The sequence below is a fragment of the Paramisgurnus dabryanus genome, chromosome 17, assembly GCF_030506205.2.
Source record: "Paramisgurnus dabryanus chromosome 17, PD_genome_1.1, whole genome shotgun sequence".
Lineage (NCBI taxonomy): Eukaryota > Metazoa > Chordata > Actinopteri > Cypriniformes > Cobitidae > Paramisgurnus > Paramisgurnus dabryanus.
The window spans coordinates 25,508,931-25,536,641 of record NC_133353.1 but is presented as its reverse complement, the minus strand read 5'-3'; the positions used below and the strand labels follow the sequence as shown (position 1 = coordinate 25,536,641).

The 27,711-nt window shown below is 39.1% G+C and overlaps 1 protein-coding gene across 3 annotated transcripts in view; it reads left to right on the top strand.

The window, feature by feature from the left end:
- mideasb (mitotic deacetylase associated SANT domain protein b) overlaps positions 1-26,862 on the top strand; it is a 32,300-nt gene extending 5,438 nt beyond the window's left edge. For 2 of the 3 annotated variants that reach the window (XM_065288519.2, XM_065288518.2), the window contains exons 2-14: positions 172-413; positions 515-1,963; positions 6,981-7,283; positions 7,552-7,912; positions 9,048-9,114; positions 12,118-12,260; positions 12,368-12,471; positions 17,527-17,602; positions 18,032-18,120; positions 20,463-20,609; positions 20,701-20,823; positions 22,300-22,484; positions 24,309-26,862. In XM_065288519.2, the coding sequence (XP_065144591.1) occupies positions 378-413; positions 515-1,963; positions 6,981-7,283; positions 7,552-7,912; positions 9,048-9,114; positions 12,118-12,260; positions 12,368-12,471; positions 17,527-17,602; positions 18,032-18,120; positions 20,463-20,609; positions 20,701-20,823; positions 22,300-22,484; positions 24,309-24,549 (3,324 nt within the window). In that variant the 5' untranslated portion in view covers positions 172-377 and the 3' untranslated portion in view covers positions 24,550-26,862. Of the gene's footprint in view, positions 1-171; positions 1,964-6,980; positions 7,284-7,551; positions 7,913-9,047; positions 9,115-12,117; positions 12,261-12,367; positions 12,472-17,526; positions 17,603-18,031; positions 18,121-20,462; positions 20,610-20,700; positions 20,824-22,299; positions 22,485-24,308 lie in introns of all 3 variants that reach the window. The other variant, XM_065288520.2, reaches the window with a different exon arrangement.
- The last annotated feature ends 849 nt before the right edge of the window (positions 26,863-27,711 follow it).

Genomic DNA, 27,711 nt, shown 5'->3' with positions numbered 1-27,711 from the left:
ACAAATAGCACAGCTACACAACCCTCAACAATCCCCCTTTCTTGTTTAATTCTTTCTGCAGTGCCCCATTCAGAAAAATGCTGAAAAGGCCATTTTAATTGAAACCCCCCTCTAGGCTCAAAGTATTGCTCTAAAGGCTAACCATAACATTTTTGACCGCTTTCTTCTCAGGTTGTCTCCTATGAATGGGCAACAGGCTGACTTAAAGAGCTCACGACCTAGTTTGCCATCCCAGGAGCTTAAGATCGGGCAGTGAAGATAAAACAAATAGACATGTTAAAGCCACACTGCACTGCAACTGTTTTTTCCGCACAACGGATGCTGCAGTTTTATATTTTAAAGCTTACTCGTATTCCCACCATGTTGAGTAGGTTTGGATGACCATTAACTTGGATAAAACAAAAGATCTGAAGGTCAGAGCAATACTCTTGACACATTTATTCATATTGGAGAGAACTTTGTGTGGTTTGGAGATTTAAACTTTTTTTGTCTCCCCCTGAACCACCCACGCCAGCCTTCACCAGTATCGTTATTCATGAAAGTCATGAGTTTGCAACCTCAGCCGAAGCCTAACGCAAAGAGAACAGGTAAACGTATCACTTTCTTTGCCGACCAGGGTGTGACAATGAAAGAAGCTTCTCAGCATACACAAGCTCCAGCGTACTATGGGATTGGTGTCCCTCCCTCAGGGCCAGGTCACAATGACAGAGGGGGTGTGGAAAGCTCCAATGCAGATGCGCCACATATGTACCTCAATTCTGTCATTTTCAGCCCAGAGAAGGGTGAACAAAGCCGTGGACACTACCAACAGACAATGGCCATGAAGTGGCCACACCAAGACCCATCTTTGCAACCTCAACAGAGACCAAACAATTGGTCACAAAGTTTGACAACTTGGTCCCAGAACTTTGCCCCATACCTAGGGGCTCAGACTGCTTTTGCAAAACAAATGCATGAGGGCATGCCTGTACAAAACCAGCCTCAGCAGCAGCCTGAACCTTCCACTATCAGGGCAACCGAAAAACAAGTGGCAAGCGTGGAGAGCTTTAGGGATGCCAAAACCGCACGGAGCATGGACTGGGAGCAACAGCAAACCTTTCAACAGACACAAAAGCCTGGAATGTTGAATCCACAGCAACACAACCAACCTTCCACTGGAAATTCTGTGCTGCAACCTTTCCAGTTAGCTTTTGGACAGCCTAAGCAGAACTTGGTAGCCGGTTACAATTGGACTTTGCCAAATTTGAATTATAATGCACAGGCAAATACCCAACATCAGATTCAGCAGTTGCAGGAGCAACAGCTGATGCAGAGACAAATGCAGAGGCACCACGAAAAACAGCAGCTGGAACAGCAGATGCGTCAGCAGTCGCAGCAGCAACAGGTACTTCGTCAGAAACCGCCACAACAGATTCCACAAACGCAACCGTTGCAACAGCACGCACAGCTGATAAAGACTCGGCCACCACTACAACAACATATGCAACAACTGGACTTGGTACAACAGCAACAACCAAAATCTGAGCCGCCACATCAGAACCAGCATGTAGTGGACAAATACTGTGATGGCCAGCAGCCACATGCACTCTCAACTGAACAGCATCACCCTTCATTAACAGGACAATCCCAGGAGACGCCCAATCCACCGTCAACCCAGGCCCAGGATTCTGTACCCCAACAATCTATTGAGACTCATCAGCCTGGGCCCCGGAGATCACGGCGGCTTTCTAAAGAGGGCGCGGGCCCTGCCTCCGAAAACCCATTTGTAATGCCGGCTGATCATCCAACACAAGGTTCACAAAACGGGGCTACTGAGACCAATGCTTTGCAAGACGTCAGAGCTGCTCCTACAGGCGTAATTCAGAGCACACGGCGTAAAAGAAGGGTTTCACAAGAGGTTAATCTGGAAACCTTGGCTCAGAAGGCTTCGGAAAGAGAATCTCTTCCCCCACGTAGCATCAAGGTGAGTTGATATTTCCTTACTTTTACATACTTGACTAAAACTAAACTGATATGTGAACTTTAAAGTGTGCACTTGTGAACTTTCAGTGATATTGTTGGCAATTCATACTGTGATAGGGAAGGGTCATAAATTGCCCTTACCTACAAGAAGTTGACATTAATTTGTGTTTTTACCTGTCTCAAATGCTTACAGGTTCTGCAGGTTTCTTGGTTGTTAGAAAGTGTTATGTTAGTTAGTCACTGACTATCACCATTAGGTAACAAAATCTGTAGATGCAGAACAAAGGCAACACCAACTTCTGTCTCTTGGGTGACGCTTCAAACAAATGACAGCAAGTGCACCACACCCTCAGCCCACTGGCATGCTGATTGTGGCTAGAAGGGGTACAGCTAGGGCCAAAATATTTTAAAATCTAGCCGGAAAAGCACTCTTTTCATCCTAATCCTACCCCCAAACCTAACCCTAAACCCAACATATCAAGTAATTTAGGCTATAGCTGTATCCTACCTAGCAAGAATCGTTGTTTATCATCCTAATCCTACCTCCAAACCTGACCCTAACAGGACCCAACATTTCACGTAATTTAGGACATTTCAGTATCCTTTCTAGCCAGAACTGGTGTTTTTCATCCTAATCCTACCCCCAAACCTAACCCTAAAACCCAACATTTCACGTAGGTTAGGCCATAGCTGTATCCAATCTAGCCAGAACCGGTGTTTTTCATCCTAATCCTACCCCCAAACCTAACCCTAAACCAGGGGTGGGGAACCCTGGTCCTGGAGGGCCACTGTCCTGCAGAGTTTAGTTCCAACCCTAATTAAACACACCTGAAAATCTAATTCAAGTCTTCAGGATTACTTGGAAATTGAATTCAGGTGTGTTTGATGAGGGTTGGAACTAAACTTTGCAGGACAGTGGCCCTCCAGGACCCAGGGTTCCCCACTCCTGCCCTAAACCCAACATTTCACGTAATTTAGGCCATAGCTGTATCCTATCTAGCCAGAACCGTTGTTTTTCATCCTAACCCTAAACCAAACATTTCATTTAATTTAGGCCATAGCTGTATCCTATCTAGCCAGAACCGGTGTTTTTCTTCCTAATTCTACTCCGTAACTTAACCCTAAACCCAACATTTCACATAATTTAGGCCATAGCTGTATCCTACCTAGCCAGAACCATTGTTTTTCATCCTAATCCTAGCCCCTTCGCCTAACCCTAAACCCAACGTATTACATAATTTAGGCTATAGCTGTATCCTACCCAGCAAGAATCGTTGTTTATCATCCTAATCCTAGCTCCAAACCTGACCCTAACAGGACCCAACATTTCACGTAATTTAAGACATTTCAGTATCCTATCTAGCCAGAACTGGTGTTTTTCATCCTAATCCTACCCCCAAACCTAACCCTAAACCCAACATTTCACGTAATTTAGGCCATAGCCGTATCCTATCTAGCCAGAACCGGTGTTTTTCATCCTAATCCTACCCCCAAACCTAACCCTAAACCCAACATTTCACGTAATTTAGGCCATAGCCGTATCCTATATAGCCATAACCGGTGTTTTTCATCCTAATCCTACCCCCAAACCTAACGCAAAACCCAACATTTCACGTAATTTAGGCCATAGCTGTATCCTATCTAGCCAGAACCAGTGTTTTTCATCCTAATCCTACCCCCAAACCTAACCCTAAACCCAACATTTCACGTAATTTAGGCCATAGCCGTATCCTATCTAGCCAGAACCGGTGTTTTTCATCCTAACCCTAAACCCAACATTTCATTTAATTTAGGCCATAGCTGTATCCTATCTAGCCAGAACCGTTGTTTTTCATCCCAACCCTAAACCCAACATTTCACTTAATTTAGGCCATAGCTGTATCCTATCTAGCCAGAACTGGTGTTTTTCATCCTAATCCTACCCCCAAACCTAACCCTAAACCCAACATTTCACGTAATTTAGGCCATAGCTGTATCCTATCTAGCCAGAACCAGTGTTTTTCATCCTAATCCTACCCCCAAACCTAACCCTAAACCCAACATTTCATGTAATTTAGGCCATAGCTGTATCCTATCTAGCCAGAACCAGTGTTTTTCATCCTAATCCTACCCCCAAACCTAACCCTAAACCCAACATTTCACGTAATTTAGGCCATAGCCGTATCCTATCTAGCCAGAAACGGTGTTTTTCATCCTAACCCTAAACCCAACATTTCATTTAATTTAGGCCATAGCTGTATCCTATCTAGCCAGAACCGTTGTTTTTCATCCCAACCCTAAACCCAACATTTCACGTAATTTAGGCCATAGCTGTATCTTATCTAGCCAGAGCCATTGTTTTTCATCCTAACCCTAAACCCAACATTTAATTTAATTTAGGCCATAGCTGTATCCTATCTAGCCAGAACCGTTGCTTTTCATCCTAACCCTAAACCCAACATTTCACGTAATTTAGGCCATAGCTGTATCCTATCTAGCCAGAACCGTTGCTTTTCATCCTAACCCTAAACCCAACATTTCACGTAATTTAGGCCATAGCTGTTTCCTATCTAGCCAGAACCTGTGTTTTTCATCCTTATTTTACCCCCTTCGCCTACCCCTAAACCCAACATTTTACGTAATTTAGGCCATAGCTGTTTCCTATCTAGCCAGAACTGCTGTTTTTCATCCTATTCTTCCCCCAAACCTAACCCTATACCCAACATCTATCAAGATTTGCCCATAGCTGTATCCCCTCTACCCAGAACCTGCCATGCTAACGTGCCTGAACATTTGGTCCAAAGCCCAAAAAATTTTTTTGATGATTGCACGGGTAGTTGTCAGTTTAAATCTGGAGTATAGTTTGTTTTTTATGTGAACACGAATGTACGTGCACGGTCAAACGCACAGCCTTGCAAAGTATAGTTTATTTGTACGTGTACACAGACGTTCGACGCATGCGCATTGCTACAAAATGCAATGCATCTCCTGGGCTACATACTACCTTCTCTTATAGTGGCATGCGCAACCTACGCATACAATGTACGCAGGGTTTTAAAAAAATGGCGGTGCACGTACAGTATGTGCGCGCTCTTCTGATGATGAAAATTGTGTCATACCCAATGTACGGATCCTTGCGTATACGTAAAAAACTGGATGATTTATTGTCATTCTTTGGAATCGGGGATTGAAAAAAGATTTCGTCCCATTGCTGGTAGTTTACCTTTCATTTTTTGTGTTGATTGTTTGCTTTGTTTATTATTTTGTTGCAAAGAATTAGTGAAATAAGCATCTGTGAATTACTTTAGGAGGGGACCTGAATGTTTCTGGGACATGCTATTTAGTTCAGTGTTTTCCTTGTTACGTAAACTTCCTTTTTAAAAGGACAACAGAACTCCCTTAAGACATCCAGCTGATGATAACAAAGAAAGGGTGTGTGAGTATGTATATGGTTGATCTGTGTGCCAGATAACAACACAGTAACACCGTCTCTAAGTGACTGCAATAAAGCAGCGCTTATGTCAACTTCATTTCAAATATTTAGAAAAAGTATTACAAAAGTACAAATGTGAAAATCCAGGCTAAAGTCTTATAATCAAATTATGAGATTAGAAGCATCAAAATTTGATTGATTTTACATTTATTTCAATCTTTGACATGGCCTTAGGCCTCAGGATATATCAGGAAATGTTTTTTACATTATGTGCAATGATTTTATGTAGAAAAACGTTTTCCATTGTTTTCACAGACTTTCTCACAAACGTCTGTAATGTGTTTGTGTATTGATGGGCGTCATTGCATGACTCTTGCTCAAGAGTAAGTCAGTTAATAAGGCTTCATGTTCTTAGCTGAATACCTCAGTGGTGCCAGCAAGGTCGGACTTCAGATAAGACAGGCCACATCCTCGGGGATTTCTACATTTTCACGCAACTTCCAGCTAGACACATGGTTGTAGTGACGTATTTATTGCATTTTCCTTTATAACAGGTCAATGAAGTTTCAGTGGTTTGATTTTCTTGGCTTTATTGCTTCCACTTAAAGTTAGTAATGAAGAGAAACAGGAATTGTTCTCACAATAAGGGAAACAAGGGTTTGGTGCTCCTCCCACAATGCTTTTTTTCTGACTCAAACATCATTGTGTGGAGAGGTTTTGAAATTTTGGTCCATTGTGAAATTTAAAGATCCACTCATGTCTAATTCTTGTTTTGTTCCTGTTTTGGATAAAATTAATTGTAGTTCTGTAAAACTGACATGGAAGGAACTGATGATCAATAATCATTAACATAGCCAGAAGAGTGCTGGACTTGAGCATTTTAAATGCTGGTGGCACAATACTCATGTATACAGAAGCGCTCAGATGTAAAGGCCACTAAACGCCACCTCCGTCGAAAATGAGATGTTAATATTGACCACTTGCTCTCAACATTGTCAGAATCTATTAAACAGGGTTTCCCACAGAAAATGTGTTAGTTAAGGTGGTAGGGTTGGGTGGGTGGATGGTGATGGGGGCGTGGCAATCAAAGGGGCGGGGCGTATGCATTATGATGACGTCTTGATGAAAGACGTAAATTGCACAACCACTCACCTTCATGTGTAAAAACCTTCTGACGCGACAGATCGACTAAGCAATATGATGGCATGTGAGAGGGCTGTGTGTCATCGTGCACCCAACGACTCTGAATAAAAAACACCTACGAAAAACACCAGTGTTAAGAGAGTGCTTTACTTACTGCTTTGTTAAAAACAATCACATCCTATTGACGAAAGCGCACGGGGCTCGGATCAATAAAAGTACAGTGTGAGTGCATGCTTCTGAGGGAGAAGGGAGGGAGGACAACGGTTTGTTTTGGATAGTGTGAGTGCACCCTAAGATGGTCTGGGTCTCAAATCATTTCCAGTACTATCTTATAAGAACTTGAGCACTCCGTTATTTACCTCAAGTTTATCAAGTATAGAAGGAAGAAAGGATTCTCTTTACCGTGAGGGTTTTTTGTTTAATCATTAATTTTCAGTGTGTTAATCATATATGTTGTCTGCAGGAGCCACACAGGCCCTGGAGTCCCCCAGTGGCCCCATCTGGTCCAGGTCGAGGGGCAGATGAGGTGGAACAAGTTAGTGCCAAAAGGCCCAGAGATGAAAGCCTCATGCCGTTGGTCATTCCCGTCTCCGTGCCAGTAAGGCAGACTGATCCTTCATCTCCAGACCACGAGCAGACCTCACTCTCAGCCAGTTGGCCACTGCGACCTTTGGGCTCTCACGAAGTGAGCTCCGATTATAAGCCATCTGTGATCGTCACGCGACGACGTTCGCTGCGTAACTCTTTGTCTGAGAGCACAGGCCAGGTGAGTGCATGACGATTTTTATTTTCTTTGCTCGCAATTTGTCACGTTCTGCCTTTCGATTTACTCCCCCCCCCTCTTTTTTTTAAACCTTGGATTAAAAGCCCCCAATAATCCACATTATCTATTCTCTGCACCCTAATCCAGCACTTACCCCATTTCGCTACCAGCTTTATGAGATTAAAACATTGTCATCCAGATTGCATATAGTTTATGTATTCAGAAGGGTTCCTCCACTATACAAGCATGCCAATGTCTAATCTCTTAACAGAATGGCGGAGCAGAGTGCGGAAGTGATGCAGATGGGAAATCGGCCAAAGCCAAACGACGACCTCGTCCAGAACCGCTCTTCATTCCTCCGCCCAAACTTGGCACTTTCATTGCCCCACCAGTTTACTCCAGCATCACACCGTACCAGAGCCACCTACGTTCACCTGTCCGCATGCCTGACAACCCTCTCAACATGCCTCCCTATACTCCGCCGCCCATCCTCAGCCCCGTTCGAGAGGGCTCTGGACTTTACTTCTCCACCTTCCTATCAGCCGCTGCCTTTGCCAGTGCAGCATCGAATAATCAGGGGCTACCTCCACCTGCCACGCCCAAGTCTGCTACCCGCAGCCTCCTACGCTCCAGTGAGTCTCTTTTACTGTCCAAGTAGCAATACGATCAAAAATAGAACAAAATTGTAAGGAGTTCAGGTCCGTATTGCTTCAAGTCTAAAAGTTTCCTAACTGTCATAAAATCTTAAACTGACCGTTTTTGGGACACTTTATGTAGATAGCAGTTTATGTTATGTCATTTTATGTATTATGTCAACTTGATGTTAGCTTGCATTACTGCAAATATTGATCAAAATGATCTATTTTTAATTTTAGTTGAATCTTGCAGTACTGAATAAAACATTTATTTTTAATCAATATTTGATATTTAAAGGAAAACACCACCGTTTTTCAATATTTTACTATGTTCTTACCTCAGCTTAGACGAATACATACCTATCTTTTTCAATGCATGCACTTCATCTTTGCACAGCGCGTCTTGAATGTGTCAGAATTTAGCCTAGACCCATTCATTCCTTAGGATCCAAACAGGGATGAATTTAGAAGTCACCAAACACTTCCATGTTTTCCGTTTTTAAAGACCGTTACATGAGTAGTAACACGAGTAAGTATGGTGGTACAAAATAAAACGTGGCGATTTTTTTTAAGCAGATAAAAAACTATTGTATGAGCACTTAGTTTGTAGCACTTCGACCTCTGCCGCAGTAACATTATCACTCCTGACTTTGGATAGTTGACGAAAAAATCGTCACGTTTTATTTTGTGCCACCATTGTTACTCGTGTAACAGTCTTTAAAGAGGGAAAACATAAAAGTGTTTGGTGGCTTCTAAATTCATCCCTGTTTGGATCCTAAGGAATGAATGGGGCTAGGCTAAATGCTAACACATCCACGACGCGCTGTGCAAAGATGAAGTGCACGCATTGAAAGAAGATGGGTATGTATTAATTCGTCTAACTTGAGGTAAGAACATAGTAAAATATTGAAAAACGGTGGTGTTTTCCTTTAACTACTGCTGTTTTGGATGAGTTCTTTACTCAATTTGTTTCAATGCATTGTGGGATTGCATTTTTATCTTGGATAAAGCTGTGAACCATTTTGAACACACTTCGCTTTACCATATACAAAAAAAAAACAGGACAGTATGTAATAAAACATATTTATTATTCATATCTAAGTAACGTTTTTTTTTGTTTGTAAATGTTCAGACAGCAGTGATATAACACCACCGGTGCTCTCTGCTATGAATGAAGCTACACCTGTCAGCATTGAGCCGTAAGTAAACACAATTCAGAAATATCTCATATACTGATTTCCTAAATAAGCCTGCAAGTTCCTTTTATCTAACTTGGCATGACGCAGTTATCCTTCACTGGTTTCTTAGATGTATTCACACAAATGATATGCAAATGTAGCTATTATTATTTGATACAGCTGACTTAAGTGTAGTTTACCTAGAAAAGAGAAAAATCTGCGTGGCTTACTCACTGGGTTGTGAGACTTTTGTCTTTTCCCTTCAGAACACAGAATCAGAATCATTTCACGAATATCCGGTTGAGCGAAGACAAAACAATAGGAGTACATTATGACTCATTTTAACACCTAATAAAACACTCAAGAGTGTCAGCTAGAAAGTATGTGCTGCTTGCAGTTCATTTTCCATATGCTCAGATCTGTTTTGATGGAACAAACAACCAAATATTTAAACAATTTCTTTGTAAATTGGCCACCATGACGCCTCATAATGTCACTTAGGGTGTCATTGTGACTGACACAAATTTACTAAGACAAGAGTTTGGAAAGAGAACCACATAAGAGTAAATGGTGACAGAATTTTTTTTTTTTAGTTACAGTATGTTATGATGTTCATTGATTTAAAGCAACAACGTGTAGTTTGCAGATGCAAAGTCCATGTTATGTCTTAAACGGTTTTGTGTTAATGGAGTAGCAATGTCTGAATAGGGTACTTAAATCATACATGAGAGTGGGTGGAGATAGTGGCTGACCAGAGAGAATTATGGGATATTGTTTCTCACTGGTAACAGCCGGTTCATGCGATACTCTGTATACTCAATGTTTATTTGAGACAAGCGAAACATAGACATTCTCGCTTAACTGAATGGCATTCGTTTTCTGATTTGGCCGATGCAAGATGAAAACACATCCCGGAACAAAAAAATAAAACAAAATCTGTCTTGTCTTATCCCCAGACCTTGGCAGTCAGATACTGGAACATTTGGGTTTGAAAAACACAGGGTGTTAATTTTATGCAAAGTAGCCATGGTCAAAGTCTACACTCGAGGCATTGCTTGAATTCTCAGAAAATGAAAAACTTCCCTTTAGTCTTAACAAACCTGTCATTAATGTCTATGAAATGGCACGCCCAACGTTTTGAATGAAGTGGAATAAATTTGGTTTATTTCCAGAAGTTTCTTGTGAAATTGACTTTTTTTTAGTCTAGCACTGCACTTGAGTTTTAAATTTAGCTGCCAATGCACTCTGTCCTACTGATTTTCCTATTTGGCTATCAGCCCTTTTCAATTCCAGGACTTGTACTTTGCCACAGTGTTCTGTGGAGGTTTATTATATAGTATCTTTGTATGCAGTTTGCTTTCAGGCACATGTGAAAACACTTAAGTAATCTTATTTGAGTAATTTAGTGTTCTCTTTGACTAAGTGTAACCTTAGGTTTGATATTCTGCAAGATTCGGGGATTTCTACTGCCTATATTTCTATATGCTGATACTAGTATATGTTGACCTAGTCTGTGCAATCCAAGCTAAAGTCTTATAATCGATTATGAGATTAGGAGCATCAACGTTGGATTTCAGTCATTGATTTCGCATTGATTTCAATCATTGACATGGCTTTACTCAGTTGATAATAAAAATGATCAATGGTATATTTTGACTGAATGTTCTTTACATTATGCAGGATAGAGACAGAGCGCAATCAATCCATCCGTCTCCATTGACTTTTATAAAAAGTTTTTTGGGTTGTTAGGTGTACATCTTGTCACACAGCAGCTTTTATATATTATTATTATTTTTTTGTTATAAGCCAGAAATGACAAGGAGGCGGCCTCTCGCAATACAAAGTCAATGGAGACGGTTTGATTTTGGTTTCCCCCCGGTGGGCCAGGTGTGGTTTTCAAATTTGCATAACTGCGCTCTGTCTCTATGATTTTATGTATAAAAAGTAAATCACAAAACACTTTATATGGGTTTTAACAGACTTAATTAAATATGATTCATACAGTAGGGTCCCAAATGTTTTACTTGACAAAATTAAAAATGGCAAATGTTTAAAAAATGTAGTGACAGTTAGGATAAGTTGTGGCATAAGTTTAAAGATTCTTCACTATTTTCAGGTCAATTTGTGGCATTGACTATTAAAAGAACACTCCATATTTTAAAAAATGCTAATTTTCCAGCTCCCCTAGAATTAAACATTTGAATTTTTACCATTTTTGGAATCCATTCAGCTGATCTCCGGGTCTGGCACTTTTACCATAGCTTAGCATAATCTATTAAATCTGATTAGACCATTAGCATTGTGCTAAAAAATAACCAAAGAGGCGTAGTGACATTACACTGCCTGAAAATAGTCCCATTGGTTAGCAGGGGACTAATTTCTGGCGCTGCGTAATTTCTGGCGCTGCGTTATTTCATTGCGCCTGCTGAAGCCATGTTACAGCAGCAAAGTGCTTGATTATTACGCCAGAATAAGGGTATAGTTCCTAGCCATATCTGACTAGAAAATCTCAACTTTTAATTTTCTGTCAGTCTTAGTACATAATGTAACTACAGAAGAGTCAAGTTTTAAATTGGAAAAGTATCGAAACTCTTTGGTTATTTTTTTGCGCGATGCTAATGGTCTAATCAGATTCAATAGATTATGCTAAGCTATGCTAAAAATAGTACCGCCAGACCTGGAGATCAGCTGAATGGATTCCAAAACGGTAAGAATCAAATGTTTAACTCTAGGGGAGCTGGAAAATAAATGGAGTGTCCATTTTAACAGATTGAATGTTACTGTTTACTCGGCTCTAGTCATACCTGCTTTCACTGAAGCACACACAAGATGTTCATTGTAATACTGAATATTTGGGTTCAATATATTGTAACTGAGGCAAAATGAGCGAATCCCAATTACTAAGAGAATCGGAAAATAAAATTTTACTCAAATGGTTGATTGAAATGAGAAAAATAGTAGTAGAAGCATTTTAATGGGCTCAAAAAATTTAATTTGATTTGTTTGGATCTCTTCCTCTCTCAGTCGGATAAACATTGGATCGCGGTACCAAGCAGAGGTTCCGGAGCTCAGGGAACGCTCAGCAGCCCAGCACGACCTACACAAGGCTGAACTGGTGTGGGCGCCATTGCCTGACCTGGAGGCCAATGCTCAGAAACAGCAGAGAGGTTTATAATTTACACAGTCTAATATGCTATTATTCATATGCTACTTATTTAACTTCAGTTAAATCTGCATGACGTGAATCCTTGACATTCCTCTTTTGTTTCGGCAGTGGACGAGCTCATGAACCTGGCTTGCTCTAGTGCATTGTATGGAGGTGGGACCAATCAGGAACTGGCCATGCACTGCCTGTACGAATGCAAAGGTGACATCATGGTGAGTCTCATGCGATGCAATGTTCATTGCTCATTGGCATCATTTAAGAGTATATGCTGTACCTCCGTGTACTAGCTTACACCAACAAGTCCACTGTTTAAACTGAGGTACCATTTAAGGATGGGAAAGCCTTGTGAGTGGAAAACATTTGAATGATGATTTGTTTAAAAAAGGGAAATACCTGTTTAGGCAGTGCATTGGCTGAATTAAAATGAATTGATTACATTTACATACATGCATGCATTTGGATGATAGTTTAATCCCACTGATTTGTGCATTGAAGCTGTATGTTGTGACGTGTACGTGCATTCCCAGAAAATGAAACTCTGACATTGCTAGCGCAATGCCGTACCAGTTTTGCCACTGTGTGGATTTACCTGGAATGTGGAATTCTGAATTGCAAAGCCTGACAAGGCGCAGCATGTGTGAGCGAGTCATGCAAACGCTCTTACGTAATTTCGGAAAAATGCGCATGTAAATCACATGGTGTGCATTGTGTTTCTCGACAGCATTGTAGTGCTAGAGAGTTCACTCACACGCAAACATGCATCTTTTATGAGGACGCAAATGGTGCGCGTGTTTTGATCAGATTCTTTTCAACGTTCGCTCAGCTGAGCCAGCAGCAGCTGCAACAACACATCCACAGTCTCATACTGCTGAGCTGTCACACTGTGGTCATAGCAACCAGCTGTCAATCACAGCCTTATGTCCAAAATGACACTAAAGATGACTGGAGTGACCGCTTTGTGTGTTGTGACCTTTCAAACGGGCAAAGCAAACATTTTCTTGCAATGTAAATGCATTTGATTCGGTGTCGTAGTTCTAACAGTAGCTTCTGCTGAAGTGCATGATTGTGTGAGAAGTTGCATTTGAGGTTTTTGGTGTAGATAAAAGAGCACAACAGGTTTGATTTCATTGCTGTAAAAAGCTTTATCTTGATTGATGACAAGTTGTTAGACTTGCATCAAACACAAAGCCACAAGCAACAGAGGTCTATTACCTGACTAACAAAGTTAGCAATATAGGTTTTTCAAAAGGTTATGAGTTTCAAAGACCCCAAAGTGTGATTGGTGATGTGAGGGGTTAATAAGTTAATTATCCTTTTGTAAATGTTGTCTAGATTTTGTCTATGCAGTTACAAGTCTATTGAAAGTCTGGTTTTAAATTGAGAAAAAGTCACTTGTAGACATTTCAACCAAACAGTTGGAGCACTATTGACTTCCATTGTATTTCTTTTCCTACTATAGAAGTCAATAGTGCTGGAGTACTGCTTGAATACATTCGAAATATCTTTATTTGTATTCAAATTATACAGGTTTAAAATAACTTTAGGATGAGTAAATGATGAATCTATCCCTTTGACTGGAATTGTCTTCATGCTCTCTTATCTGTTTAATGTTTTCTTATCTGATGCAGATATATTAACTGTGGCTTTACAAAAAGCAAACATGCTTCAACATATTGAGCAACGTTGCTTATGCATGCGTCACAGGTTAGGGTCCTGCTTGTGTTATTTTTTATCATTTCCTGTTCACAGTTGCTATAAATAAAGTGGGAAAAAGGTTAGTTCAATGACCCAGAAAAGGTGTCCTCGATTTCTGTAGACTGCAGAGAGAGAGAGAGAGGGAGATTATCTGCTGACATGGTTAAACGCCTTAAGGAAAAGTCTTACAAATGTTGTCAAGGAGATGGAGACAGTCTTGCAGAATTGTATCTCTCCTACTTATATTTCTTTCTGTCACTCAGTGTCTCTCATTTCATAGTGCCATGTATCTTTCTCTTTATATGAGCACAGGGTGGATAACATGCCCTGACCTGTGTTACTTGCCCTCGTTTCGCCTTCCCGCCAAATCCAGCATCAGCCAGGATTATCATTGTGTATAAAACAGAAAATAAATCTGTTGATATAAATTTCTTAAATTTAAGTTTCATAAAAGAAAATATAAAAAACATGTGTTTGAAATCTAACTGACAAATAAATAAAATAGTATTGTATTAGTTGTGTGGTCATTGGATCTCTTGAAAAATATACACAACCTTCATATAGAAGGCACATACAGATTAAGGGGCGCATAGTTGCTTTTTTTTCCTAAAAGCAACTATGGTCGCAGGTTCTGTTGTTCCCAATAGAGTTACAATGGTAACTAGGGCTGCACGATAAATCACATGCGATTGTCATTATTGCAATTGTGATTAGTAGTAAATCGCCATCACTTGCTTTCAGATGGAGTTGGCATTTACTGCACAGCCGTAGTTCACTGACAAGCTGGGCAATATCGCAGGTATAATCGCAGGGGATATGTCAGTGAACTACGGCTTTGTGTAGTAAATGCCGCTCCATCTGAAAGCAGGTGATGGCGATTTAATACTAATCAAGGAACCGGCTTTATTGACGATCAGCATTTTTTTTTATCAATTAATCTTTCAATTATTTTTCGATAACTCGAATAGTCTAATGATTTTTTTTAAATATATACAATTCACCAACAAATAATAAATGTAACATCTGCCCTTGATGCCAACATGTTATTTAAGCATTTTACCAATTAACTCTTTCCCTGCCATTGACGAGATATCTCGTCAATTAAGAGAAAACGCTTCCCCGCCAATGACGAGATTTTCCGTCTTTCCGCAATACCGCTATTATCCACCAGGTGGCAACTTCCGCAACTTTTTAAAACCGGAAGTATTGCCCTATGGCAAGCTGCTGCATGTCCGTGTCTGTTTTAAAGATCGCTCTTAATCGGATCTCTATGAAAAGTCCGTCACAAAAATGGAATTATCTCTGCTTTTTGCTCAAAATATGGTGTTTTTGCAAAAACCTACCCATATTCAAAAGCTGATTGCAAAAGAACCTCTAAAGGTAGGATGAAACGGGGTTTTTTTGTTTGAAAGCAGAGGGTCTGTTCTTTCATTTGGTATATTGTATGTTTATATATTTAAAGAGGAACATTTTCTGGAAGGCATTAAACTTTGGTGAAAATCATGAAAAACGCTGGCGCTGGCTGGCAACTTTTTTTAAAAACGCTGGCGGTGAAAGAGTTAAACAAACACAAACAAAGATTTTTAACATGAAAAATAAAGAGGCAGTGCCAAGGAAAATATAACAAATCACATAATAACAAGTCCAACATAAAATCAACCTAACATAAACAGTGCAAAAGGGTCATTATTCACCTTATAAATAAAATATTAACATCACTTTTCTAAGTTAAGCTAAAATTATCTTCTAATATTTAATAAACAGCCTTTACGCTGCTGTTACTTTAAAAAAATGCATGCCAGGAATACCTAACAAGACGAGCTTTTGTAATATCTGCGCACATATTCGCAAAAAATAAGTTAGTTAGGAACTCCTCACTGCCAGCTGGCTTTCTGTGCACGTGGGCACATGCCTATCAGCTCTCAGTGTAACTTATTATTTCATAACCTCTTATTATTATGAAACATGTCCCTCTCTTTATTTACCATTTCAACATACTGCCCAGACACGATGCGAGGCATAAACGCAGCACAATATATGATCTGCATTCTATTGTTGGGTAAAAACTTTCTGTAATAGTTCAAATACTTACACTGCCGTCTCGTCATTTTGAGATCAGAGAGCCCCAGGATGTTTTCGTTTGAGATGTTCATGCATAGATGTTGTTGTATGCCATTTCAGTTTTACACAGTGTGCAGAGCACCGTTTTATTTAGTTTTTGCTAAAAGTATTCCCACACTTTTGATCGGGTTTCTGGCTGTTTGGTATAACACTTGTATCAAACATGTTTCAAAATGTAAACGGTGTGACGCATCGCAAATCGATGTAATTACATAATCGACGTAATCGATTAGGTCGATGCATGACATGTGATTTATCATGCATCCCTAATAATAACCACGACCATGGTTAGCAAATGCTGCTTATGGGAAAAACACCCCTGTGTGGTAATTTAAAATATGACAGCACGTCATAACATCATAACACTCCATGACAAAAACACGCATGACACCTAGTCACAACACATGCAAGAGCCTTTGAATTTCAATGTTACTGATGTGCTGTCAAATTTGAACTTGAATACATGACACATTGATCTTATTCATCAATGTGTCACATATTAGTCCTTTAGTTTATTTTTATCCTAAGTGAGCTTTACTTTGCTGGCTATCATATTAGAAGATAATTTAATTTTAGAATAACATTTTTGTTTGCGGTCAATTCAAGGATATGGCATCCCAGATATAAAATATTATGAGCGTGTGAAGTTGATGTGAGAATTTTCATGTTTAAAGCGATAGTTCACCCAAAATTTTATATTCTGTCATCATTTACTCACTCTCATGTTGTACAAACCTGTATACATTTTTTTTGTTCTGATAAACATGGGAAGATATTTTGAGGAATGTTTGTAACTGATCATGAGCCCCATTCACTTTCATAGGAGGAAAAAAGAATACTATGAAAGTGAATGGGGCTCATGAAAGGTTTGGTTTCAAACATTCCTCAAATTATCTTCCTTCATCTTTATCGGAACAAAAAATGTATACAGGTTTATAACAACATGAAAGTGAGTAAATGATGACAGAATTTTCATTTTAGGGTGAACTAATACTATCCCTTTAATGAGATATAATGAGCTCTGATGCAAAAGCCTCTAAACGCCACCTTTGTCAAATATTAGATAATGATAACGTATTATACCTCCATCAAATACTTTCCCTTCAAATCTGCTTAATATCAGCATCAGGCCATTCAGAATTTCTAGTTTTTTGGCAGAATCTGATAAAAATGCTTATTTACGGGAAAACATGTCAGACGCACTTGTCAATCCCTGCTAAAGTCTCGATCTTATTACGAGGTTAGGGCATCAAAGTTTGATTTCATTAATTGGATTCACTTTGATATGGCCTGATATCAAGGTTATATTTAAATCAATGAGTGAAACCGCTTAAAAGCTCCTAATCTCATAAGTACATAATAAACTTTAGCCTGGAGGTAGTGTTTCCGGTAGTTAATCGCAAAACTTGTTTTAAAACCAAAGCTAAATTCACTTTCTGTTTCTTTTTTAGGGGGCACTTACCTGTCTGCTGTTAAAAAACCCCATCTTTCCCAAAGCCCACCCTCTAGCTGACTACCACTACTTGGGTAAGTCCCTCATCACTGTTACCACACTTTCTTTTTCTTGCACATAGTGACTAGATATATTCCTAACGGTATTTCAGTCTGCGCTCTGTGTCCCCGTGCCGCCCCCCTGTGTTGGCATTCCAAAGCCCCACTCGCTTTCTCGGTTGTAAACAAAACCAGCAGGAGCACAGCTGATAGGAGGGCTCAGACACAGAGTGTGCTGGGTGATGAGTGGGTTGCTGGGTAAAGTCTGCGTGTGGTTGAGGGGGTAGGGGTGTCTGTGGCATGCTGTTAATTCCTGTAGAGGACAGAGGCATTATTGTTTGTCTGGACGTGTGCTGCTGGCCCTTTCTATGCGTGCATGCATTTGTGATAGAGAGCGGGGGTGCACACAGGGTGCGTGGACGGCCTCTTACTGATTTTTTTGACTGGTTTGTCTGTCCTGCACAGGCTCTGACAACTGGACGACAGAAGAAAGACGATTTTTCAACAAAGGCATAGCCACTCACAAGAAGGACTTCTTCATGGTTCAGAAACTGGTAGGACCACAACCTGAATTGGTTTAAGCTGTACCATTCACCAACGGTGTTTACTTTTGTAATTGCTTATAGTTTGGGTGAGAGAATTGAACAAACACTTAAAGTTGAGAATGCAACATCATCCTGCACAAATAAAGTGATGTGGCTCTGCTGCCCTGAGCACTTTATCTGGAGCTGTATTTGGTGACCTGAATGATAGGACCTGGTATTATAAGCACCGATTTGAATCCAATCACAAGTGGCCAGACAGGACACATCATATTACACCTGATCACATTCTTGGTCTTAAAAGCTGCTTTTGCGTGTGATTTGAATTTTAAAATCTAAAATTTAATCACTATTACATAAATCCCATTCACCTTACATGTACTAAGTAGAACGTGTCCCTGAATCAACATCATTGTTGGTCCTGAAACAACATTTCTGTCAACCAATGAGATTGTATGATAAGGCTTAGAGTAAATGTTAGGTTTAGGACTGGGTCAGGGGTCTGTTTACCTTTCTTGTCAGTATATTTTCTTCCCTATTAATTAAGGTTTCGGTTAGCGCAGTTTATTTATTTTTTTGGCAGCTTGCAGCTTTTTTGGTGTTAGGGGCTGGACACACCAAAACTTTTAAACGCGGCTGAAAACGCCTTGAGGACGCCGAATGCCAGCTGTTTTTCAGCTGAGGGCCAGCTTTCTTCAGCTGAGCGCTTTGGTAGCTGTGATACTTCAGCTGCTAGCCGGTTGGTTGCTGTGGTAATGTCCCGCCCCTCCTCCACTGTGATTGGCCGGCCGTGTGAGAACTGACATTGACGAGCGGAGCTTTTCTCCCAAAGTTGAATCTCTTTCAACTCTAGACTCTCAGCGCCGAGCGGAAAAAACCCGCTAGCTGCTGGCTTATTTAAAAAACGCCGAGCTTCCATTGGAAACAATTGAAAACATGCGCCGGCCGCGGGCGTAAAAGTTTTGGTGTACACAACCCCTTACAGTGTGGTGATACTGTGCAGTGTTTCTCATACATTCATTTATTTGCCTGTGGGGCGTTGTGCACAGCATTTTTGGGCAGACTGGTCGTATGGGCTTTGCACGTGACTCTGCATCCAAAAATGACTGACCTGACCGCATATTAGTTACCCATTACTCATCCATTGCCTCTGTCGGATGTGCCGCCACATGTAAACTGCGATGCATACAGAAAAAATAATTAATATCAGGGTTTCCCGCAGAAAATGTGTTGGTTAAAGTGGTAGGGTTGTGCCAGTGGGCGGGCCGGGGGCGTGGCAATCAAAGGGGCGGGGCGTACGCATCATGATGAAAATATTTTTATTTAAAACACTCCAATTAAACTCAATTTTGAAGAAACTTTGATGGAAAATGAACACAAACTAGATTATTAATTAATTAAATGTTTTATCAACAGGCTAGTTATCCTCCAGACAGTGACGGACCATGTCTTTCTCTCATTTCGGCCATGTGGCGCTTGCCCGCTCGCGGTGTGAAGCGTGTCCTCGCTATTCTTCGAGATGCACTTGACAGCCTTTTGTGCAGCAAATTATTATTTTTTTGGACGACCTAGTTAAGGTGGTAGGGTATCCCAGCTTAGGTGGGCCGCCCGAACTGAAAAGTGCTGCGGGAAACCCTGAATATAATTATATTTTTGTTTTGCACATATAAATATTTACATTTTATGTTATATAATAGTCAAAATTACATAATTTATTAAAAAAGATTTATTTATGTTGCTAGATGGCTGTAAACTTTACTTTTTGATAAAAATGAGCACTGTAAAACATAACTTGCATGCAATGAATAAATGCATGAATGAATAAATGAATAGTTTTTTTGTGATTGTTGCTGGCAAAAATTCTTGATCTTGCGGGACGTTCTTTTTTTAAAATGCGATGGAATATGCAGGATATTTATGCAATTTAATGCAATGAAATTGTGGGAACTTGCAAAAACTGCAGGAACTTGCAAAAAAAAGTTTTCAACTTTTGCAGCTTTTCAATGATGTTCACGTCACTTCATAACGTTCCCATGGCAACATGGGGCATGGCTGCGCTTGTGTGAGGTAAATTTAACATTTTGCAACTTTCTGCTAAAAGATATGTGATTTTTGCGTTCCCCACATAAATATACGGACTTTGCATGATTATGCTTTAAATCATGCGATCGCATAATCGCGTTTTTCTGCAGGGACTGATCAATGAAATAAAAATTGTAGTGTGCAGATATGGGAAGCAAGATATGCTGAATTCATAGAAATATTGAAAAAAAAAACATGTCCATACATAAAATGCATATAGCAATCAAAGGCAATTCTGTACGTACTGAGTTGCATTTGTGTTTTTTATAAAGGTGAGCTCCAAAACAGTGGCTCAGTGTGTGGAGTTTTACTACACGTATAAGAAGCAGGTGAAGATCGGCAAGAACGGGACGCTCGTGTACGGAGAAGCAGAACCACTGGAGACTAAAGCTACAACAGAGGAGGAAGTGGACAATAAAGTCAGTTCCTGTAGCTAGTTTGTGTGCGTGCACCTGTTTGCTTTGATTCCGTTTAGCAGCATCATAATATTTCTTTTCCATCAATCGGCAGGTTTCACACAAATTTGAATCACGGAAAGACGAGGAGGATAGCAGGAAGTGGGAAGGGTCATGTGACGGGAAGCAAGAAAACGGCCCGGGCAGGGTGACGCAATCTCTACAGGCCACCGACAGTGTAAGTTTTAAGTCGTCTGAGCAAAAACTTAAAGAGTGCCCCTGTGGTGAAAATCAAGATTTTATTGTTGTTTATAATATGTTTTAAGACAACCAGGTGCAAATTCATTATTGCTGAGTTTTTTCTCCATAAAATTGGTTACATGGGCAATATTTAATTCCTGGGAATAAGACTCCAATCATATCAATACAGTAGTTCGAGTCATAGATATTATATATGGATGATACACAAACTCTGCTTTGAAACGATCACATCACAGCTGCTGCATTTTTACTTCTGAATTGCTTTCACGTGCAGTGTGAATGCTTTACCTGTTAGCATCATGTAACATTAGTGAGGCAGAGACTTATTTACATATTCATAGATCCACATATACTTTTTTTATTTTTTTTTTATTTGCACAGATACAAAAATATATACAATAAAAACAAAATACAATCCATATATTGTGCAGGGAGAGGCAAAAACCCCAAAGGGCTTATTTAAAGCCTCCACCTAAACAAAACAACAACAAAACTAAACAAAATATAAAATTAAAAAAAAAATAATGATAATAATAATAAACATCAAAACTATATAGAGTAGATAAAATACATAAAACCTCAATAAACAAAAGCCCCTAATGAGGCAAGGGTTTAGAGATGCATTTAAACCGTTTTAAAGCATGAAATATTTACTGTCACAGGAAAAATGTTTGCAAATGCTGTTATGATGCTCAAAGATAAGTTTTAAATGATAAAATTATCGACTGCAGGGGGAATTTAACTTTGCAAAAATGATATATGTTATGTTTTTGTTTTCCAGTGTACATTTTTGTTTCTGGCATATTTAAATTAATAACATAAATGAAAGGTCAGGATTTGTAAAGCAGTACTTATAGCTAGTTCACAACTCCAGGTTGTTTGCAGTGCCCTCTAGTGGTGTCTTTCATCTGGAGTCTTAATGTACTCTTAACTTCATTGTACAATGATTTAAAGAAGACATATCATAAAAATCTGACTTTTCCATGTTTATGTGCTATAATTGGGTCCCCAGTTCTTCGGTCAACCTAGAAAATGTGAAAAAGATCAACCCAGTAACTTAGTTTTGGTAAACCATTATCTGCAAGCATGTGAAAAAATAGGTCATTGATATTTGGCTCCCCCTGTGATGTCAGAAGGGGATAATACCGCCCCTTAATCTGCACTATCCAACCACTGCACTGCCATTTAGTGCAGAGATCAGCTCATTTGCATTTAATAGGACATTCCCCCCCCCCAAAAACACCTAAAAAGTGGACATTTTTACAATGCTTTATTAAATTATCTATATGGTATTTTGAGCCAAAACTTCACATATGTACTCTGGGGACACCAACGATTTATTTTACATCTTTAAAGTTTAAAGTTGGTTAAATATAGAGCAGTACAGTGTGAAGGAAAGTAGTCTTCAGGCTGATTTGTTAATGTTACTTAATGACCCTATTTTGCCTGTTAGGTTGCTGCCCTTCTGGTCTTAAAAAATCAGGCAGACAGCACGAGGGACCCGTCCACATTGGTTAGTCACGGCCCAACACCACCATCTAAACCTCGCCCCGACACCACCAGAAAGACTGGAGCCAGCAACACAGGGAAGGGACAAACTAACCAAGAGGGGGAATTTCCCTGCAAGAAGTGCGGCAGGTCAGTCACTGGCACACACACAACTTATATGCAGTTTACTTGTAGTGATAGTTTATCTTTTAATTGCTGCTTTTTCTGTCTAATTATCTTATCTAATTATGAAACACACACAGACGCACACACATATCGGTTTCATATACACTTGCAGCTGCATGAGAAGCGCAGGAGTCTTTCAGGGAATCAATAAAGACTTATGGGTCTTGTGTAACATGCATCAGTAAGGCAACATCTGATTTTGATGGGAGATTTTAACCATGGCAACGGCCGCTTTGTTAAAATCAACAGTCTCTTAGCAACCAAGTCAGAGACGGAGATGTTGAAAGCCACATACTCTGATCATCAGCATGTCATTGTGATGTGTAGTGATACAGCTCTGTAAGGTTGCACATTTAATCGAAAAACTAATCAGGGTCTCAATTACAAAACGATTACAAAATCACCAAAATCTTCCATTACTGTCCATTTGGGCACCTATTTTAAAATTGATACGTTGATGTGTCCTCTAGCAATTCATTTTGGATTTTTCACGAACAACATAACTCCCATAATTATTTGCTATTTACATTATATTATTTAGTCTTGGTTGTTTTTGAATTTACCATGCAGCTGCATCACAGAAAGTTATCAAACATTTCAAAACTTCAATGTTAAGTCTATTAATTTCCAATAATCATCGCAAATAGAATATCACGGTAAATAGTCGGCAATTATGCTTTTTGCCATAATCGTGCAGCCGTACAGCTCAGATGGTACTGTTAAGGTTTTTTTACTTGTGACTAAGCCTGTGAAAACACAGCTTAAGTAATTTGTGATTTACTGTTTTCTACATAACATCATCCTATATAATGTAAAGAACATTCTGTAAAAAATATAACCTTGATATTTGTAATATTGACTATTTAATACCACGTCAATGATTGAAATCAATGTGAAATCAAACTTTGATGTACAAAGATACAAAGATTCAGAGCAAGTCATATTTGTATATCATGGTATTTGGGTCAGTGACAAAAATGAGATGAGAAAGATGAGAAATTAAAAATATATATAATTTTAAAGCATGCATCTGGTTTTTTCAATGCACAAAGGGTATTTATGTTAATTTTATGAAATAAAAAATTACATTTGCTAAATTTTTGACTGAATAGACTTGAAAATGTCAAATGGTTTAACTGCCAATTGCTCCAAAGAATGAGAAATATAAAATATTTTATCCACCTTGATGGCATGTAAGCGTAATTATTAAAAAAACAACAACAAAAAAAAACATTTTAAAATATGATTTTGTTAGTTATTTCTAAATGTAAATTTGAATGTGTTTTTGTAATATTTGTTCTGACATATGCTGAAAACAGCTCTGTTTTCTAAATAATTTTTGACAAATGATGTAAAAATGTAGGTGAAAAAATCGTATTACACTAAACTAGAAGATTATATTTTATTCCACAATTTTTTTATGAATATTTTTACATTTTCATTTAAAAAAATACTAGTTACACCAATTGACACAGACCGGTTACACCACATTGACATTTTTGCAATTATCCCCAAATATTCTTTCAAAATGAAATAAAAAATCAAAAGGGAATTGGTCCTCAAAAAAAGAGAAAAAATGAATTTTTTTTTAACCCTTTTACATTTAATTGAACCATATGTACACACAATAATTAATGTCACGAAAATGACCCATTTACATGATTTTACAGAGACTTTATAGGTGTTTTAACTGTTGATAATATGTAGTTTTATGTATTAAAAGAAGGGGAGTCACCGGTGCACTGCCGCATGTGTTTTGTGCTAATCCTACCTCCATGCTCTCCTCAGGATCTTCTTCAAGGTGAAGAGCCGCAGCGCTCATATGAAAAGTCATGCCGAAGCTGAGAAGAAGCAAGCTGCACTCAGACAGCGAGAGGCCGAGCAGCGGGCGGCTGAGCAGCGGGCGACAGCCGCCCTGCTGGCCGCCCAGCAGAACGGCGCGAGGGCAGATCAGGACAGAACGAGAAGAGCCAGCAGTGACGATTCCTCAGAGGAAGAGGAGGATGCAGATGACGAAGACTGGCACTAGCTAACACTCTTCCTCATGCGAACAGACTTTTATTTATTTTTGTTTTTTACCAGCCAACAAGACCCATCCCAAAACTGTTTCAGGGACTAGCTCACTCCCTTTTTGTGTGCATGCTTGTGTGCGTTCGTGTGTTACATGGTTGTATGAAAGATGTAAAGAGACTGAGAATAAATGCTTAAACAGCATTCAGGGGCTCATATATAGGGCTATTGGGAGTGTAAGCCATGCCATCTCCATGCGTATGTGAACGTGAATGGGTGCGCGTGTCTTTAAAAATGCACTTTTGGACTCATCCAACACACACTGATTGGACCACAGCACATCTCTACAGTATCTGTGCACAGAACTCACTTATTGTTCTCCTTACCAGTATGGATTCAGTGCTGTGAATCATGTGAAAGGACACAAACTGAAGCGAGCGGGGGACGCCGTGTTACGTGTATGTGCACTTTCGGGCGAGTTTAGTCTTTTTTCTTTTAAATGAAAACTATAGTTTATTTCTCTTCCACGTGACTGCCAAATGCTTGCACAGACGTGTGTGCGCCTGGTCTATCTGATCTACAGTGCTGTAATTTTGGGCTTTCTCTTCCGGGTATTTTAAAAGAATAGTTCACCTAAAAGTACGTTTTTATTTAACAACCCTCATGTCATTAATCCAACCTTTTAAATAAGATGCTAAAGATATTATAGCAAATGACCGGGGCTGTAAATCTCCCAAAGCACTATGATGAAAAATTATACTGTGTGACTCCATGCACTTTATTTAAAAGTCATGCCAAGGCAAAAATCAATGCAGTCTGGTAAATGTGCATGTGTGTACTTTTTGGTTTCGGTCTGTTCCTCTCCATCAGCTGTCTTATAGCTTCAGATGACATAATAGATAAGTTATATGAACTAATTTTCTCAAAAGTATATTGAGTATATGACAAGTTCAGACATTCAGCTTCATTTCTTTTTCTGTTCCTCAAACGAATAAAGTTTGGAAATGCACAAGGGTTAGTAAATGAAAACAAAATCTTTTTTGGGCTGAGCTGCTCCTTTAATTTAAAACGGTCACCTCGCTGATGCCTTTGATGTTTTTGACATTTTACATGACAATCACTTTTACAACGGTTCCTTTTTATACTCCAGATTATAATGGTTGTCCCTGATATAATCATTTATTGTTATTATAATTATTGTTACTATCAGCTTTGTATTGTTTTATCGGATAGTTTCTTTTTCTCATTTGACTTGAAGATTTAGACATTCGCTACCTGTGATTATCTGCAAATGATTGCTGAGAGCATGACCGTGTGTAACCATGATAAAGTGCAATAGCAATAGAGGGACTTTGAGTCCCTCGTCCACTCCGCTTCTTCATTTTGCTCTCAGCATCCTTGAACAAAGTATTATGATATAATCAACTTATTTTTGTTTTGAGAACAAATCTTTCCATATCCGTTTAATGGAACAGAGATCTGTAGGCTGGCGAGCTTGGATTTCTGTCTCTGCTGGCCAAACACTTAAGCACTTGGCTTTGTCTCCATGGCAACAAAGAGTCTTCGTTTAAAGTACAGACACACAGGGGAGTTCACAGCCAGAAGTAACGACTCCAATTATTGCTAATCACACTGAAGTCTTCTATGCAGTGTGTGTTTGTTTGCAAGTTCGAATGTGTGCGCGTGTGCATGTGTTTATTTGCATGGGTGTGCATGCGTGGTTGTGTTTGTAGGTGATGCATCAAAATTCAAAACGGTTTCGAACCTAAAGCCAAGTGAGAAAAAGAAGCTTCCCGGACTATTTAATGTCTTTTGTTACGTTTAAGAAAACTATATATTATATATTCCTGTTCGTATATGTGAAAAGACTGATTTGCTCAAATATGAAGACATGGGGCATTTGTCAAAACGATTTAGCCAAGCTTTGTATTATTGTTCATGCTGTTCAGATATATAATATTCTAAAATAATGAATTTTGGGTACGCTGCGAGGGTGCAGCTACCGTTTCTGTCTTTCATTCAGCCAAGGGAAATTCTTATGTAGACTTTAAAAGTATGGGAAATGCTTAAAACTGTATGCACACTTTCTATGCTATTTTCATAGGGGCTTGTACACTAATAATGGATGTGGAAAGATTTCTGAAGTGCTTTTTACTACAGTCTAACTTATTGTATTTCAGTTGTGTTTTTCTCACGTGTTTTAGGATAATAAATATGATAAAACACAATAAAACGTGGCAATGTTTGTAATGTAAATGTAAATGTGTATGTTAATTGGACACATATTGATAAGAGGGAACAAAAATTAAAATGACAATGAGGATTTTTTTATGTTTGTGCTGTAGACTAAACGTCTACATGACACGAGTACTGTAGGCTACTGTGTTGCTTTGCACATTAAAATGCAACAGAATAATTATTTTCCTTATTTCTTATAGCCAGGATTCATAAAAGAATAAGCTATTATCTACTACAGTAATTTTAATAAAATAGTTACATAAGGGCAAGTGGTATAAAAAACGGGGGGCATTTTTTTGTGTTCGTCCATTCCGTAGATTGCCCACACGATGGCGACATTTTCAACATTATGATGCAGAAAGATCTGGTAAGCCCAACATTAAAGGGATAGTTTCTATAACTCACCCTCATGTTGTTACAAACCTTTATAAATGTATCTATTCTGATTAACACGAAGAAAGATATTTTGATGAATGTTTGTAACCAAACCGTTATTAGCGTCATTCACTTCTATAGTATGATTTTATCCTACTATAGAAGTAAATGAGGCTCATGGTCGGTTTGGTTACAAACATTCCTTAAAATATCTTCCTTCGTGTTCATCAGAAAACATGCATTTGTACAGGTTTGTAACAACACGAGAGCGAGTAAATGTTGACAAATGTTTCATTTTTGGTTGAACTGTCCCTTTAAGACCGTGAAGGCTGCAGCCTCCGGAGGTCGCATACGTCATCAAGACGGTCTTATTTCAAAGTATTAATATTAAATTATAAAGTTGACTATAGTTTTTGGTTAATCGTAAATTGTTGTAATATTCTTATGACTTTCAAATGTAATGCTCAGTTAACTTAAAATGAACCAGGCTTGATGACGTATGCAAGCAGCATGCATATGCGACCTCCGGCTGCAGCCTTCAGATTGAGAAACGGCCGAGAATCACATG